The following is a 14,778-nucleotide window of genomic DNA, read 5'->3' as shown; positions in this document are numbered from 1 at the left end:
TTCTGTGTTTTATATAAACTACAAACCCTGAAATGAAATAACTCCACTTAATGCACACATGTCGGAGGCTCCACAGTCAGCAGCATGAATTATGCACCCTGTTTTCTGTTTGAGCTCCTGCTGTGCAGGTGAAGCTGCTCAGGTGATGTCATTCTGTAATGTCAGAGATATTTGTTCTGCTTCACATCGAGCAGCTGCACGGAGGCAGCAGAACATTTTAGATATTCTGACATGAAAATCAAACAGAAAACGATGTTTTTCTTTTAAATGTGAGAGCATGTTTGATGCAGAGCGAGATTTTACCCTCACCAACCTCAGACGCAGCAAAAAGGAACCGTGAACTTCATAAGTGGTTTGTTTAATGATCTGAAACCATGAAGTTCAGCTTGAACGCAGCTGCTTACGTCCTCATCGTTGCACGATATGTGGTGAGTTATTTTCACAATTACACTCATTTCTTTGTATATACTGCAACTTGTAAAATTTGAGGTCAGATGTATTGAACATGGAATGAAGGAGGATAAAAATGTCTTTTGTAAATAATATAAGCTGATATTCTGTTTATAAACTAAAGTGTGAACCTGCTTTAATCTGTCAGGTTCGGTCGACTCATCCAGAATGTTCTATCGTTCTTCATCTTCAAAATAAAGAACATGAGTGTAAACTGAAGATGAAGAGCAGCAACGCGACAGCAGGTAACTCCTCCTGAAGGTACAAACATGTTATACATTATATTATTAATATAACGTCGATGGTTTTCTCTGTGATGTCAGCTTGTGTGACGGAGTGGGACGGAGTGAGCTGTTGGCCGGCTGCCTCTGAAGGAGAGGTCGTCTCTGTCCGCTGCCCTCTGCTGCTGCTGAGGCCTGAAACTCCTCCAGGTGAACGGCATCACGTCACACACAGAAAGGTTTTTATGGCAGCGTCTGAGACACGTCCCACAAGAGAACCGTAACATGTAAAAGCATGTAGCTGTTGTTAAGAAAGAATTTCACTTTGTAATCATTTGTTCTCATTAATACATCTTCTAAATGCAATATTACAGCAGCTTTTAATTTAAAAGTCTGTTTAAATATTAATATGTTGTGTAAGCACAAGACGATGTGTTTACTGCTCATCTCTAATGCCCCTAAATTAATCGATTAGAAATCATTATTGTAGGTGTAATTTCTCAAATGTTTTCTTCTAAATACCTGATGAGTAAGAGTACTGAGCTTAATTACACCGTGTCTTTATCTGAGAACTCTCCAAGTTACATGAACTCTTCAGTGTCCACGTTGCATAACGTTTATTAAATGTTGGCCAGCTAAGAAGTTCAGGATCATATTTTGCCCTTTTGAGTCCTGACTGGATTCCTTCCTACTTCCTGTAATGTCCTGTAACTTCTCCTCACAGTTCTCATCTCGAGGATCTGCACAGTGATGGGATGGAGCGAGCCGAGCGTGCCGTATTACAAAGCCTGTTTCTATGAAGCTCCTGAGGAAGATGAAGACATGAGCACAGAGGTGCAGTAGATGCAGAAGACTCAGCATGCACGCAGTTTTTACAGGAGGATTTCAAATATGTCAAATCACTTTTCCTAGCATGAAACCAGAGCTGAAGTTCTTTATTCTAACTGATTAAATATTTCATGATTTGCTGCAGAAAAATTACTTTGACACGCTGAAGTGGATCTACAGCGTCGGGTACGGAGTCTCTCTGGCTGCTCTCCTCATCGCTGTCCTGCTTTTCTGCTGCTTCAGGTTTGTTTATAAGAAAACTCTTTGTAACATAAAGAAAACAAATTATTTAAGTTTCAGATCGTAATGTTTGTGTAACCACTGATTTCTAACCGTCTCCCTGCAGGAAGCTGCTCTGCACGCGTAACTACATCCACCTGAACCTGTTCCTCACCTTCATCCTCAGGAGTGTCGCTGTGTTCATCAAAGACTCCGTTTTGTTTGCAGACAGCAGCTTGAACCACTGCACCGTGTCCACAGTGAGTCCGGCTGGCACTGAGGGAGGAAGCAGCTAACACTTGTTTTCAGTATCAAGTCTTCTTTTGAGGATTTAATCAGTCGTTTAGTCTTTGACTGTGACTGTTTGTTGGTCTCAGGTGGGATGTAAAGCAGCCGTGTCGTTCTTCCACTTCTGTGTTCTGTCAAACTTCTGCTGGCTGCTGGTGGAGGGTTTGTACCTGCAGACTCTGCTGCTCTTCACCTTCGCTCAGACCTCAAAGATCTTCTGGATCTACGCCTCCGTCGGCTGGGGTCGGTGTGGTTTTAAATGTGAGCTGTGTCTGTTCTATGTGTGTGCCTTTATTCAGCGTGTCTGACAAGGTCTGATTTTGTAGGAACTCCATTAGGGACCATTCTTGTCTGGAGCCTGCTGAAAAAACAGCTTGATGATGAGGGGTGAGCTGCACGTCAATATAACTACTTCATATGTATTCATATTTTTGTCAGAGTTATTGGTGGTCATTTCTGTGTGTGCAGGTGTTGGGACAACCTGGAGAGCCGCTTGTGGTGGATAATAAAGATCCCCATCCTGCTCTCCGTCTTTGTAAGGACAAGTTCTGCCACTCTCACACCTGTACGATAAGCTACACCATGTAGCTTAGCTCAATGTAAACACTGGTAGCAGGGACAGCAGAGCTTCAGTTGTTCTCTGCACGGACATGAGGCGACTGTAGTTTCATATTTAATGTACAGACATCAGAACAGAACAACTCTCAGCATGACAGTTATTAAGCATTGAGTTTAATAAAGTTTAATTTCTTCAAAAGGCTCTGTATGTAAGAGCTGTTCCATGTAGTTTTTATGAAACAAACAGGAGGAAAAAGGGCATTTGTTGGGAACTATTTTCTGTGGAGGATGAATCCCCATCCGGTGCTCAGAGTGAGTGTGTGTGGCAGCAGGACGGTGTGTTATTTAATCTCCACCTGATACCACGTGTACACGATTGTTTGTTTAATCCACAGATAAACTTCTTGATCTTCCTGAACATCAGCAGGATCATCGTTCAGAAGACAAAAGCCACACATGTCAACCAGAGTGAGACTCACCTGTACAGGTAGGACTCACCTGTTCATTCATTCATCTTGTATGTTTTATCATCTCTGATCTTCCTCTCCTGCGCTCTGCTGCCCCCTGCAGGAGACTCGTCCGCTCCACGCTGCTCCTCATCCCTCTGTTCGGGCTTCACTACGTGGTTTTTGCTCTGATACCAGAACATGTCGGTGTCGGGCCTCAACTCTACTTTGAGTTACTTTTAGGATCCTTCCAGGTAACGACGCTCTCACACCTGTCATTAAAAGATGTGCTGTACAGCTGTTACTGCCTTTAAAACAATTCAGTGTTATTCATACAGATTGTTTTCTTTAGGGCTGCAACTGTCATATCATTATTAATTTTCTTGACTAATCAATCAATTTGTTTGGTCTAAAAAATATAATAAAATGTGGAAATTGCAGGTTCTAGTTTCTGTGATGTTTTTAAATACCTTGTTTAACCCAAACACATCCCATCTGCTGTCGTATCTCACAAAGAAAACTCAGAAACAAACAGTAAATCTTCACGTTTGAGAAGCTGGACCCAGTAAATGTTTTAAATATTTGAAAATGACTGTAACAGATCATTTCCGTTGCTGAATCAGTGAATCAGCTCAGCACTGCAGCTCTTACAGGATGTGCTGGATCAGTACTTGTCTAACTTTGATTTCCCGTGTTGCACCAGGGTTTTATCGTCGCTCTGTTGTACTGCTTCCTAAACAGCGAGGTGAGCAAACGATGCACAATAAAGAACAACTTCACACATGTGATGTTTTTTACATTCACAGCCTTTTTAATAAAAACCTTTTTATCGTCTTTCAGGTCCAAAAAGAAATCCAGAGGACGATGAGAAGATGTTTCCCCGAGACGAAGACGAACGCCATCAATCTTCCAACACAAGAGTTCGTCCCCTGAGGTCATGAAGAAGAAACACTCACTGATTTCTTCTTCATGTGTTGAGATAACGAAGTAATCAACCTGTTAAGAACAGTTTTCTCTTATTACTTTTAATGTTCATCAGAGATTAAGAGCTCTATGCCAGCAAGTTATGACGCAGTTTTCTCCTCATAAATCAGCTCCTTATTTACAGAAATTGGTCGTTTTTCAATATAAATTAACTCATTACACGATAAAATCATCAGGAAATAATTAAGTCATGATCTCAAGATAACAGCATTAAAAAATATAGACAAGAAAGTCCAGTATTATCTTCCTCAGTGCGAGTTTCCTACTTATTATTACTTCATACGTGACAGTGATCAGTTCACCTTTCTGCTGACCATCACTTATCAAGTGTTTTATACGCCTCCTTATCTCTACACATGCTAGATGTTCTTACCTTATTGTTACAGATGTCACTTTATCTAAACTATCACCATGGTTACCACAGTTTAAACCTGAACACAACACTGTGTGTAAATGAGCTTTATACAGTCATGTAAATCTGTTTTACTACCTCTTTAGTAGCACTTACCCACCATGGTGCAGTGAGGGAGCTTAATGCCATCACTGTTTTACTGTACTGTGCATTTAATGAAACCTATATTAGACGTCACAGGAAAGAGCTCATCAGTCTTATCTCTCGTTCACGTTACTCCACTACTGTATCTTCTTGTTGAAATGTGCTTGAATTGAATATTTAGAGTGATGTGCACAGGTGGGCTCAGACTTCACACGTGTTTCAGAGTGTTGTGTTTAAGGTGAATATAAAGTAATTAAAGAATAATAAGATTTTCTGTTTGTTTGTGTGTAAAGCTAAAGACCACAGGCCTCTGCATCACGCTGACATCTAGTGGTTCAAAGAGCACATTACAGCTGCGCCCTGACAACAGGTGTCACTGTGGCCCAATCTCCACCCTAAAGCCGGAGCACTGGGCTTTAATGACTTCAGGTGTGTGTGAAGGTGTGTTAACCTGTTTGCTCATATGTTTAAATTTCTTTAATATTATAGAGTCAATCATCATGGTATAACCAGCTATGGTTCATTTTAAGGATATGTATTGTCTGCTCCTCTCCAGGGTCTTGTGCATGATTTACTGTTGCTCCTTCTGTCTTACAGAGATAGCTGGTGGCCTTGTCTGGGCTGAGAGCTCCAGGGCAAGGGGTAAACTCTAGATAGTCAGGCGCTTCAGCTAAAGTCATAACAATAAACCTTACTGTGTCTCTGTGAGAGGGAGTTCTTTCTGTAATGTATAACATAAACTGTGAACCTTGAGTCTGTGTCAGTCAGCTCGACAGCTGCGGTCTGACCCAGCTCGAGTTGTTAACTGCTTTTACTCATCTTTTAATATTCTTCAATTAAATGACATCAAAAGACAACTTTGTTTACCGAAGAACTTTATTGGTCTCGTCATCAGAAGTTGCCCCCACAGCGTGCAGGCTGTGAGAAGTGAACAGACATAAGGAATGGGACACGCTATCATGACATCACCCGTTGCCTGGAAACAAGATGCGCCATTAAATCTCATTCATGTGTGTGCGTGTGTCTTACATTACAGTGTTTACGTATTTCAGCAAACTATCAAAAGTCAGAAAGGCGTTCATGTTCAACCTTTGACAACATTTAACTGAAAAACACAAACATCTCTAAAGACGTGCTGTAAATAACCACGAAGGTGATGAACTATATTTATTTTTATAACCTTTATTATTCACTAAGGTTCTCATTTGCAGAGACGTCAGAGCCCTCATGCACCTGATGATTTGACAGTGGGACAGCGTTCAGCAGTCACACACTGACCGGGAACGCGCCTCAAAGTCAGTGAGTCTGAGTGTGGAGGCTGCGATTGGGCCAGTTTACGGCAGCATGTGAGCTCACACATGGAACAAGATGAGCAGAGACTGTTTTAATATTTCATTTCTTTTGAACACTACTTTTCGTCTTGCATCCGTTTCTGTCAAAGCAAAGCTACACATGAAAATATGTTTAAAGTTTAAGTAGCAGTGAACTCATCTTCTCATGTGCCTCTTCTTTTAGAAAAAACTGTCTAACAAGCTTTCGATGGGTGCGTTACTAAATACATCCTCACTTTAAGCGTAGCAGCCTCTTTGAGTAACATGCACCTCAGTCTTGTCTGTAACATTGCAGCAAAACCATTGAACAGACCTGAAACACCTGAACAATATCTAGGACTACAAATATCCTCTAGTAAGCTTTGTGTCTCCTTCCACCCGGCTCATTTATACTTATTGTCATTCTTATGCCTCCTCCTTGTCTTCCTGGTGGCCTTCAAACTGTTCAAAGCCGCTTGTGGATGTTGTCCACTCTTTGTCTGTTGAGTGTTGCACGAAGCTTTTACACAAATTAACTTTGCAACAGATAAATAAAGTTCTTTGAATACGATTTGGCGTCACAACTCTGATTAATGCATGCACATTTCTTAACGTAGTACCTTTAAATGAATCTGAATTATAGACATGGCAGGAGACCTACTTGTTCCCTGCATCACTTCACTTCTGAGTGTGCATAAAGAGGTCCCATTGGCTGACAGCTCTCTGTGTTTACAGCCACAGAGGCCCCTCACAGACCTCAGGGGCCCCCAGGTACAAAGAGACAAATAGAGCAGGCGTGAATGAGTCTGTGGAGGAGCGTCAGAGAAACTTCTCTTCTGTCTGATTTAATAAAACAGTTTGGTCATCAGAGGGTCTGTACGTTTGATCGGTCATGTTTCTGATGATGTGTGAACTTTGAGCGCAGGACGAGTTAAATCAAAGTGTTTCCAAGAAGGAGAACAAACTCACCCCTCCCTCCCCTTTCTGATCTCTGAATGGTCTCACCCTCTGGTTCTCATGGCTCCCTCCCCCCATGTGTGTGTGTGCAGGAGTGTATGTTGTCTTTGCTTTATATAGCGCAGAGTTACCCGGCTGCACTGCTGTGGGACCCACAGATTAGACTGCAGCCAAAGTCTGCAACACAATCTTTAATATCCTGTTCTGATAAGAAACACAAGGACTCTTCTTCTCTGCTCCTCATCCTCCGTCTGCTCTCTCTGTGTGTCCACTTCACAGCTCGTCAGGTTGATTTAAAAAGGACTGAATGAATGGTAGCATGGAGGAGAACTACGAGCACGCTCCTCATGACGGCTCCTTCATGTTTACCTCGGAGTCCGTGGGAGAGGGACATCCTGGTGAGTACAGGACTCCCTCTGTGCAGGATTTCACCTGCAGGCGCTACACTTTATGAATGAGCAGCAGATGCAGGCTGCGAATGAGGAGTTAATGTTTTTATGTGTGAGTGATCATTGATGAGTTTGAGGAATGTGCAGAATCCTGAGCCGTGCATGAAGGCGCTGGAGCAGAAACCAGTTTAAAGAGTCACACAGCTCCGATTTCTGCTGGAACTTTATTTAAGGTGCAGAAATAAAGAATGTAGAGCTCGAATCCAGCGATCAACACGCTTCAGTTCTTTACCTAACAGAGAATTCGCTCTGAAGCTGCAGATGATGGATTTCAGTCCCAGCAGCAGAAAGTTGCACTCTGCTCCTGCAGTGTGAATCATTTTAGCGAGGTTCAACATGAAAACAAAAGTTAATCTGCTTTTTTTTTAAATGTGCATTCACTGATTTTAGTCGATAATTAGGTCAAAGTTCACCGACAGAAAGTTCAACTCATTTATGTAGTAGCGTGTAGTTTGAGCAGACAGTTGTTGATGTTACATGCAGAACGTACAGCTGCTCCTGTTGGAGCCACATGTGTCAGTGTTCTGTGCAGAAATCTTCACATTTGAACAATTATTTTATGCTTTTAAACGTAAACGGTCTGAGATGTTGAATGCATGAAAAAATAAGTCCTCATATGTCAAAGTTTGTATGAAAGTAAAGAAAGACTTGGATCTGAATCTAAATTATTAAGTTCAAAATTAAAACTTGAACCTTCAGCTTCATTTTAGATTTTAAAGTTTTATTTTATTTCACATTAACAAACCTTGTGGCCCAGATTCGGCTCCTTTTATGAGCACACCTTTAAGCCCGCGTTAACACTAGCTCTGGCCTTCTGACCCAAATAACTGCCAGTCAAATAAACGGAAGTGTTAAAACATTAAAGCGAGGGGAGACCAGTATTCTGGAAGCAGGATTCCACTATCAATCAATAAATCAAAACCGACCAAAAGAGCAAATATATGATCAATATGTGCAGCCTGTGATTAACCTGTTACCTACGTGTCTGTGGACAGTCTGCAGCGCTCTCTCTGGACAGGACGTATTGATCAGAAGGAGTTGTTCAGTGTAGTAATAAGATCAATGTAGTGCAGCAGAGGTTAAGAAGGGAAGGTGTTTAAGTGTGTCGGTGCTTTGATCATCTGATGGAGTTACAGTGAACTGTGCGTGTGTGTGTGTGACAGCAGTGCAGAGTCTATTAATAGTGCTGCAGCAGTGATGTGTGGTCTTCCGATGGAGCGCTGAAATGTGATATTTTCAGGCCGTGCCCACACGACGAATCTGCAGCAGAAGGTCACGCGAGGAAACCTGCAGACACGAAAGAGATGCAGATGTTAATCAAACCTTTTGTTGTTTTCCAGATAAGATCTGTGATCAGATCAGCGACGCGGTGCTGGACGCTCACCTGAAGCAGGACCCCGATGCCAAAGTGGCCTGTGGTGAGTGATAGTGTGTTTCTCTCCAGCAGGGGGCAGTAATGCACAAATACGTGCACATTGGAATTCTATAAAACTGTGTTTCTTTGGGCTCAGCCTGTTTAGGAGCTAAAGCATCTTAATTCAGTGTTAGTTCTCTAGCTGACAGATGACCACATTTAACTGCTCACATCCCTGTTTAATAAAAGGATCAGGCTCTGTGCCTTTATGTTCTTTAAATCAGTATGCTGTCAGTCTGGAGCAAAAGTGGCCCTCACAACTTTTCCATTTTGCACATCAAACTCTGTCCAAAGCTTAAAGAGATTTCTGCTGCGTTGTAAAGAAGTTGTAAAGATCCTGTCGTGTCTTAAAGTCTGATAAATGTCTCCTTGTGATTATTTGAATCGTCAGTTTGGGCTGAAAAAGTTAAAAAATCCAAAACTTCTTGAGGTTTGGAGCAGAAAGAAATTACTTTTACAGACCTCAGCAGTGCTGTTGCCTCACAGCTAGAAGGTCACCGGTTCAAACCCTGGTTTGGGCAAGGTGGGCCTTTCTGTGCGGAGTTTGCATGTTCTCCTCGTGTATGCCTGGGTTCCCTCCGGGGTCTCCGGCTTCCTCCCACAGTCCAAAGACATGCTTGTAAGGATAATTGGTGACTCTAAATTGCCTATAGGTGTGGGTGTGTGTGCGAAAGGTTGTCTGTCTGTGTCTGTGTCGGCCCTGTGATTGACTGGCGACCAGTCCAGGGTGTACCCTTCGTCCAATGACAGCTGGGATAGGCTCCAGCCCCCCGTGATCCTGAACAGGATAAGTGGTAGAGATAATGGATGGATGGATGGACCACAGCAGCCCACTCCTCGTCTCTGCTTCAGGCCTCAAAGCTACGTCAGCCGCTGCTAGCATAACCCACCTGTATCTCTGACTGAACTGTTGCTGGTTGAGTTGCATTGTGGGTAATCAAGGCTCCAGGAAAAGGAAACGAAAAGCATGGAATAAAAAAGGTTGATATGTCGGGTTCTGCTGCGTTATTTTGATCCCTTTTTAAAGAGTCTGACAGCATTAAAGGAGAGAGATGATGAGAAGGACGAGCGATCTTTAATGGAACTAGCAAAACAACAACACCGCAGTTATAAGAAGAAACAAATCTGACTTTTTCAAGTCATTTGGAGGAGCTGTTTACATTTCAGATTTGCTGCAAAAGCAAAACTTGCACGCTCTGAAGACAAACAAAGATTCAGTGTAGTGTAACATCCTCTTCTGTGTGTGTTGAACAGAGACGGTGTGTAAGACGGGCATGGTGCTGCTGTGTGGAGAGATCACGTCCCGAGCCAACGTGGACTACCAGAAGGTGGTGAGAGACACCATCCGAGACATCGGCTACGACAACTCCAACAAAGGTGCGCTGATACAGATGTTCGGCTTCTTATTGTCTTCATAGCTTCTGCAGCAGCCTTCCAACTTCATCTTCAATTCATGAGTGCAGTCAGGAGAGGCACTTTCAGTTAGCATTTCCTCTTTCTGTGTGTGCGTCCAGGTTTTGATTATAAGACGTGTAACGTGCTGGTGGCCCTGGAGGAGCAGTCTCCTGACATCGCTCAGGGAGTTCATATCGACCGTCTGGAGAGCGACATCGGAGCAGGAGATCAGGTCAGATATATTCTCTGTTTAGAGACCTGAGGCCTGCTGTTTGAACTTTCATCCAGGCTTGTGTTAAAATACAGAATCAAAGGCAGAATCTTTACTGCAGCAGTAAAGACAGATAAAGTGACAGCTTCAAATACTAATAACATGAGTTTGAATCCTGCTCGTTCTGTGCGTCAGGGTCTGATGTTTGGATACGCCTCGGATGAGACGGAGGAGAGCATGCCGCTCACCGTCGTCCTCGCACACAAACTCAACGCCAAGATGGCCGAGCTGAGACGTAACGGGACGGTCCCCTGGCTCCGCCCCGACTCCAAGACACAGGTGAGACCCAAATACGAGACAGACAGAAAATATCTTGAAACAGCTTCACCTTAATCACAGCAGAAGAGCTGCAAAAGTGGATCCAGATGTTTAACGAGCGAGATTATACATGGCTGGTCTTCTCTCTTCGCTAACTCTGATTCATTTCTTTATTAATGTACACTGCACGGTAACTGCCCACTGCAAACTCAGGGCTCTTTATGTGCAAACTATAAAAAGAGAAAGACTGTCTATAGAAAATAAATATGAGGAAGACATTTTCCTAATGAAGGCAAAGTAAATCTTCTCCGTGTCCATTCAGGTGACGGTTCATTACACGCAGGAGAACGGAGCCGTGATCCCGAAGCGCGTCCACACTGTGGTGATCTCCGTGCAGCACGATGACGACGTGAGTCTGGAGGAGCAGAAGAGGGTCCTGAAGGAGAAGGTGATCAAAGCCGTGGTCCCCTCGAGGTACCTGGACGAGGACACCGTGTACCACCTGCAGCCCAGCGGACGCTTCGTGATCGGAGGACCACAGGTAAAGGGCTTCAGAGTTTATGCATCAGTGTGTTCACATTTATAAAACCTTTATCTACTCAGGAAAGAAGACACTGAAAACCTAAATATAACGTATAATATTCTTGCATCGAAAACGAATGCTTGTATGTAACCTGTGTGTGATTCTCTGTCAGGGCGACGCTGGAGTGACGGGCAGGAAGATCATCGTGGACACGTACGGCGGTTGGGGGGCCCACGGGGGCGGGGCCTTCTCTGGGAAGGACTACACTAAGGTGGACCGCTCGGCTGCCTACGCTGCCCGCTGGGTGGCCAAGTCTCTGGTGAAGGCCCAGCTGTGCCGCAGGGTGCTGGTGCAGGTGAGACCGCTTTATATTTAATCCTCCTGTGATGTTCTGTGTGGATTTCCTGTCGTGTTTTTAAGCTCCTCTTCCATGAAGCTCTAGCACCTTGGGCAGATCTTGTTGTAATGCGGCTCTGCAGGGATCAAGTTGTATTTGCTTCATTGGCCTTTCATGCTTCAGTATTTTATCCTGTTAACACCAGGAGATTTAGCAGAGAAGAGTTTATCTTGGCCGACGATATTTAAACGACTCTGCTGAGATAAATCTTGGAGAAATATGGACGCTCTCTTCCACTTTTGGTCTGAGCTGTTTTCCCTGTTTTAGCCGCTTAGTTTTAAATCTTGACTGTTAATCAGCATTAAATGATATTTTACCTGAGTGAGCCTTCAAGTCTGTAGCAACCGGCTTCCTCCGACAGTCCAAAGACATGCTCGTTAGGTTCTCTAAAAAGTGTGAGCGTGAAAGGTTGTCTGTCTCTGTGTCAGCCCTGTGATTGACTGGCCATCAGTCCAGGTGTAACCCCGCCTCTCCAGCCCCCCCAGGACCCTGAACCGGATAAGCAGTATAGATGATGGATGGATGATTTGCGTCGGAGACAGCTGAGCTGATGTCCAAATAACGATATCCAGTATAACCGATATCTTAGCAGCTCAAATAGACACTTGTAATCCTTCTGCTCTCCTCCTCTGATGATGATTTTTTCTCAGACAATATCCGACATGTTCTGAGACTGCATTCTCGCCAGTGCACTCTGCTTGTTTGGCTCCCCATGGACAGTTTTTATTCATGCAACCAAAGATTTGCGTGCATAAATGACTTGTACTACAAACAGAATCTAGATCTAATTATAAATATAAATTGTACATGCACATGCAGGTGTCTGTTTATGGAGATTATTAGTGAAGACCTGACCTCCCCTTACCTAGGCCCCATCCAAGACCTTTCAGATGAAGTGGAATACCAACTTCATCCTGGACCACGCCCCCAACACCGGTCCTGGATCTTACTAATGTTCTAGTGTCTGAACAGGAGCAAATCTCTGCAACCAGATTCAACACCTGCTGAAAACCAGGAGAGTGGAAGTTATAACAGCAGATTTGTTGGCGACATGTTTTCAGAATGACTTTTTGACATGTCAAATATGAGTGAACGTTCAAGTGTCCACATACTTTTTGCCAGGTAGTGCTCCTTGTGGTCCAGTCAGGCTGAAACAGAACCTCCATGAACCAAACCCTGCTCGTCCCCCTGATATGAAGTCTTCAGTGTGTTACGGCTCAATCTGAAGTTATTTCCTCTCCCCGTGTCGTCTTTCAGGTGGCGTATGCGATCGGAGTCGCCCACCCGCTCTCCATCTCTCTGTTCACGTACGGCTCCTCTCAGAAGAGCGAGAAGGAGCTGCTGCAGATCGTCAACAAGAACTTTGACCTCCGACCCGGCGTCATCGTCAGGTCTGCACTAAACTGTTCACACTGCACCTGCTTCTCTGTTACATGCAGTTTGAGTGTTGTGAAAATGTCGTCATCTTCCTGCTGCAGAGACCTGGACCTGAAGAGGCCGATCTACCAGAAGACGGCCTCATACGGACACTTCGGCAGGAAGGAGTTCCCATGGGAGGTCCCGAAGAACCTCAACTTCTAGATTAGCTGTATGTGTGTGTGTGTGTGTGTGTGTGTGTGTGTGTGTGTGTGTGTGTGTAAGAGGGCATATATAGATAGTGGCCCTCCTGTAACCCAGTAAGAGAAGGCAGCTGTGAGGGTGTGGTGGCGGGTGTTTGGTGCAGGACGGAGCTTTCATCTGTTATTTATGACCCCGTTGACCCTCAGTCGTGACCTGAAACACGAGCGAGTCTCTGGTATTTGATATTTCTGTCCCATAGATAAAGTTTTCAGTCACATGTCTGCAGTTTGTTCCACTCGTGGTCGACAGAGTTGTTAGTTTGAATGACCAAATGTTGAAGGAGAGCAGCCATGTGTTTCAGAACTACGTCAGTGTCTTAAGAAAGATCTACGTCTGTGTTGTCAGTATTTTTATATGTGTAACACTGTACCATGAAAGGTTTGAGTTTCACTGGATGATCTGGAACCTTCTGAGAATTTAAAGTTATAAGATACAGAAAAGACTGGAAGTGTCTGTTTTGTTTTTCAGCATGAAACCAAACCTGTACCTGAGCGCCAGGTAAGCTCAGAGAGGGAGCCCCGGGTTCCACTTCAGCCACATCATCCCCACTCTCTGTTCCCCACCTACACCGATCAGCCATAACATTATGACCTCCTGCCTAATATTGTGTTGGCCCCCTTTTGCCACCAAAACAGCCCTGACCCGTCGAGGCATGGACTCCATAGACCTCTGAAGGTGTGCTGAGGTATCTGACACAGAGACGTGAGCAGCAGATCCTTTAAGTCCTGTAAGCTGCGAGGTGGGGGCTCCATAGATTTGTTTGTCCAGCACATCCCACAGACGCTCGATCAGATCGAGATCTGGAGAATTTGGAGGAAAGTTAACACCTTGAACTTGTTGTTCCTCAAACCATTCCTGAACCATGTCTGCAGTGTGGGAGGGCGCGTCATCCTGCTGAGAGAGGCCACTGCCATGAGGGAATACTGTCTCCATGAAGGGGTGGACTTGGTCTGCAACAAAGTTTATGTAGGTGCTACATGTCAAAGTAACATCCACCTGAACGGCAGGACCCAAGGTTTCCCAGCAGAGCATTGCCCAAAGCATCACACTGCCTCCGCCTGCTCGCCTTCTTCCCATAGTGCATCCTGGTGCCATGTCTTCCTCAGGTAAGAGACGCACACGCACACGGCCATCCACATGATGTAAAAGAGAACATGACTCATCAGACCAGGCCGCCTTCTTCCATCGCTCCATGTCCAAGCTCTGATGCTCACGTTCAGCGGTGGACAGGGGTCAGCATGGACACCCTGACCGGTCTGCAGCTCCGCAGCCCCAAACACAACAAACTGTGCTGCTCTGTGTGTGCTGACACCTTTCTATCAGAACCAGCATCAACTGTTTCAGCAGTTTGAGCTTCAGTAGCTGTTTAGTTGGATCGGAGCACACAGACCGGCCTTCACTCACCATGTGCATCAACGACCCTGTCGCCGGTTCACTAGTCATCAATGTTCTTCACTCGACCTGTCAGAGGTCATAACGTTATGGCTGATCGGTGTATTTTCCTGGCTGCAGTGTAGCTGCAGGTTTTATTGTAGATGTTTGAAAGCCTTTTGAGATCTTTTGATTTTTATATTTCTACACATTGAAACTTTAGTTTTTACAGTCAAATTAAAGAAACTTTTTTTAGAGCATTCAGAGGTCAGTGTTTTATTATTTAAAGTCAGACCGAGCTGAAGATGTTCAGCGGAGAAAAT

The 14,778-nt window shown here is 44.3% G+C and overlaps 2 protein-coding genes across 2 annotated transcripts; both read left to right on the top strand.

The window, feature by feature from the left end:
* The first annotated feature begins 374 nt into the window (after nt 1-374).
* ghrhr2 (growth hormone releasing hormone receptor 2) lies at nt 375-3,943 on the top strand. The gene is made up of 13 exons (XM_069663920.1): nt 375-428; nt 599-695; nt 774-881; nt 1,396-1,505; nt 1,645-1,742; nt 1,846-1,978; nt 2,096-2,249; nt 2,333-2,393; nt 2,475-2,541; nt 2,960-3,051; nt 3,135-3,264; nt 3,714-3,755; nt 3,851-3,943. The coding sequence occupies exons 1-13, from the start codon at nt 375-377 to the stop codon at nt 3,941-3,943; spliced, it is 1,239 nt and encodes a 412-aa protein (XP_069520021.1).
* A 3,121-nt stretch (nt 3,944-7,064) lies between these two features.
* Nucleotides 7,065-13,045, top strand: LOC138594035 (S-adenosylmethionine synthase-like). Its single transcript, XM_069665127.1, has 9 exons — nt 7,065-7,155; nt 8,547-8,624; nt 9,875-9,997; nt 10,135-10,247; nt 10,422-10,565; nt 10,867-11,085; nt 11,240-11,422; nt 12,722-12,855; nt 12,943-13,045. Exons 1-9 carry the CDS (start codon nt 7,065-7,067, stop codon nt 13,043-13,045), a joined length of 1,188 nt encoding a protein of 395 aa, XP_069521228.1.
* The last annotated feature ends 1,733 nt before the right edge of the window (nt 13,046-14,778 follow it).

This window comes from Semicossyphus pulcher, unplaced genomic scaffold (genome assembly GCF_022749685.1).
Source record: "Semicossyphus pulcher isolate SPU_LCO1_2020_fin unplaced genomic scaffold, fSemPul1.0.p SCAF_16, whole genome shotgun sequence".
Classification (NCBI taxonomy): Eukaryota; Metazoa; Chordata; class Actinopteri; order Labriformes; family Labridae; genus Semicossyphus; species Semicossyphus pulcher.
This window is presented reverse-complemented; position numbering and strand designations above follow the sequence as displayed.

What these genes read in the sequence shown, in the direction of transcription:
- ghrhr2 (XM_069663920.1), top strand. Translation starts at nt 375, where the DNA reads ATGAAGTTCAGCTTGAACGCAGCTGCTTACGTCCTCATCGTTGCACGA. An exon ending in CCATCCTGCTCTCCGTCTTT is followed by an intron (nt 2,542 to 2,959) that starts GTAAGGACAAGT and finishes TTTAATCCACAG; the next exon opens with ATAAACTTCTTGATCTTCCT. An exon ending in ACTGCTTCCTAAACAGCGAG is followed by an intron (nt 3,756 to 3,850) that starts GTGAGCAAACGA and finishes ATCGTCTTTCAG; the next exon opens with GTCCAAAAAGAAATCCAGAG.
- LOC138594035 (XM_069665127.1), top strand. Translation starts at nt 7,065, where the DNA reads ATGAATGGTAGCATGGAGGAGAACTACGAGCACGCTCCTCATGACGGC. An exon ending in ACATCGGAGCAGGAGATCAG is followed by an intron (nt 10,248 to 10,421) that starts GTCAGATATATT and finishes TCTGTGCGTCAG; the next exon opens with GGTCTGATGTTTGGATACGC. An exon ending in GCCCCGACTCCAAGACACAG is followed by an intron (nt 10,566 to 10,866) that starts GTGAGACCCAAA and finishes GTGTCCATTCAG; the next exon opens with GTGACGGTTCATTACACGCA.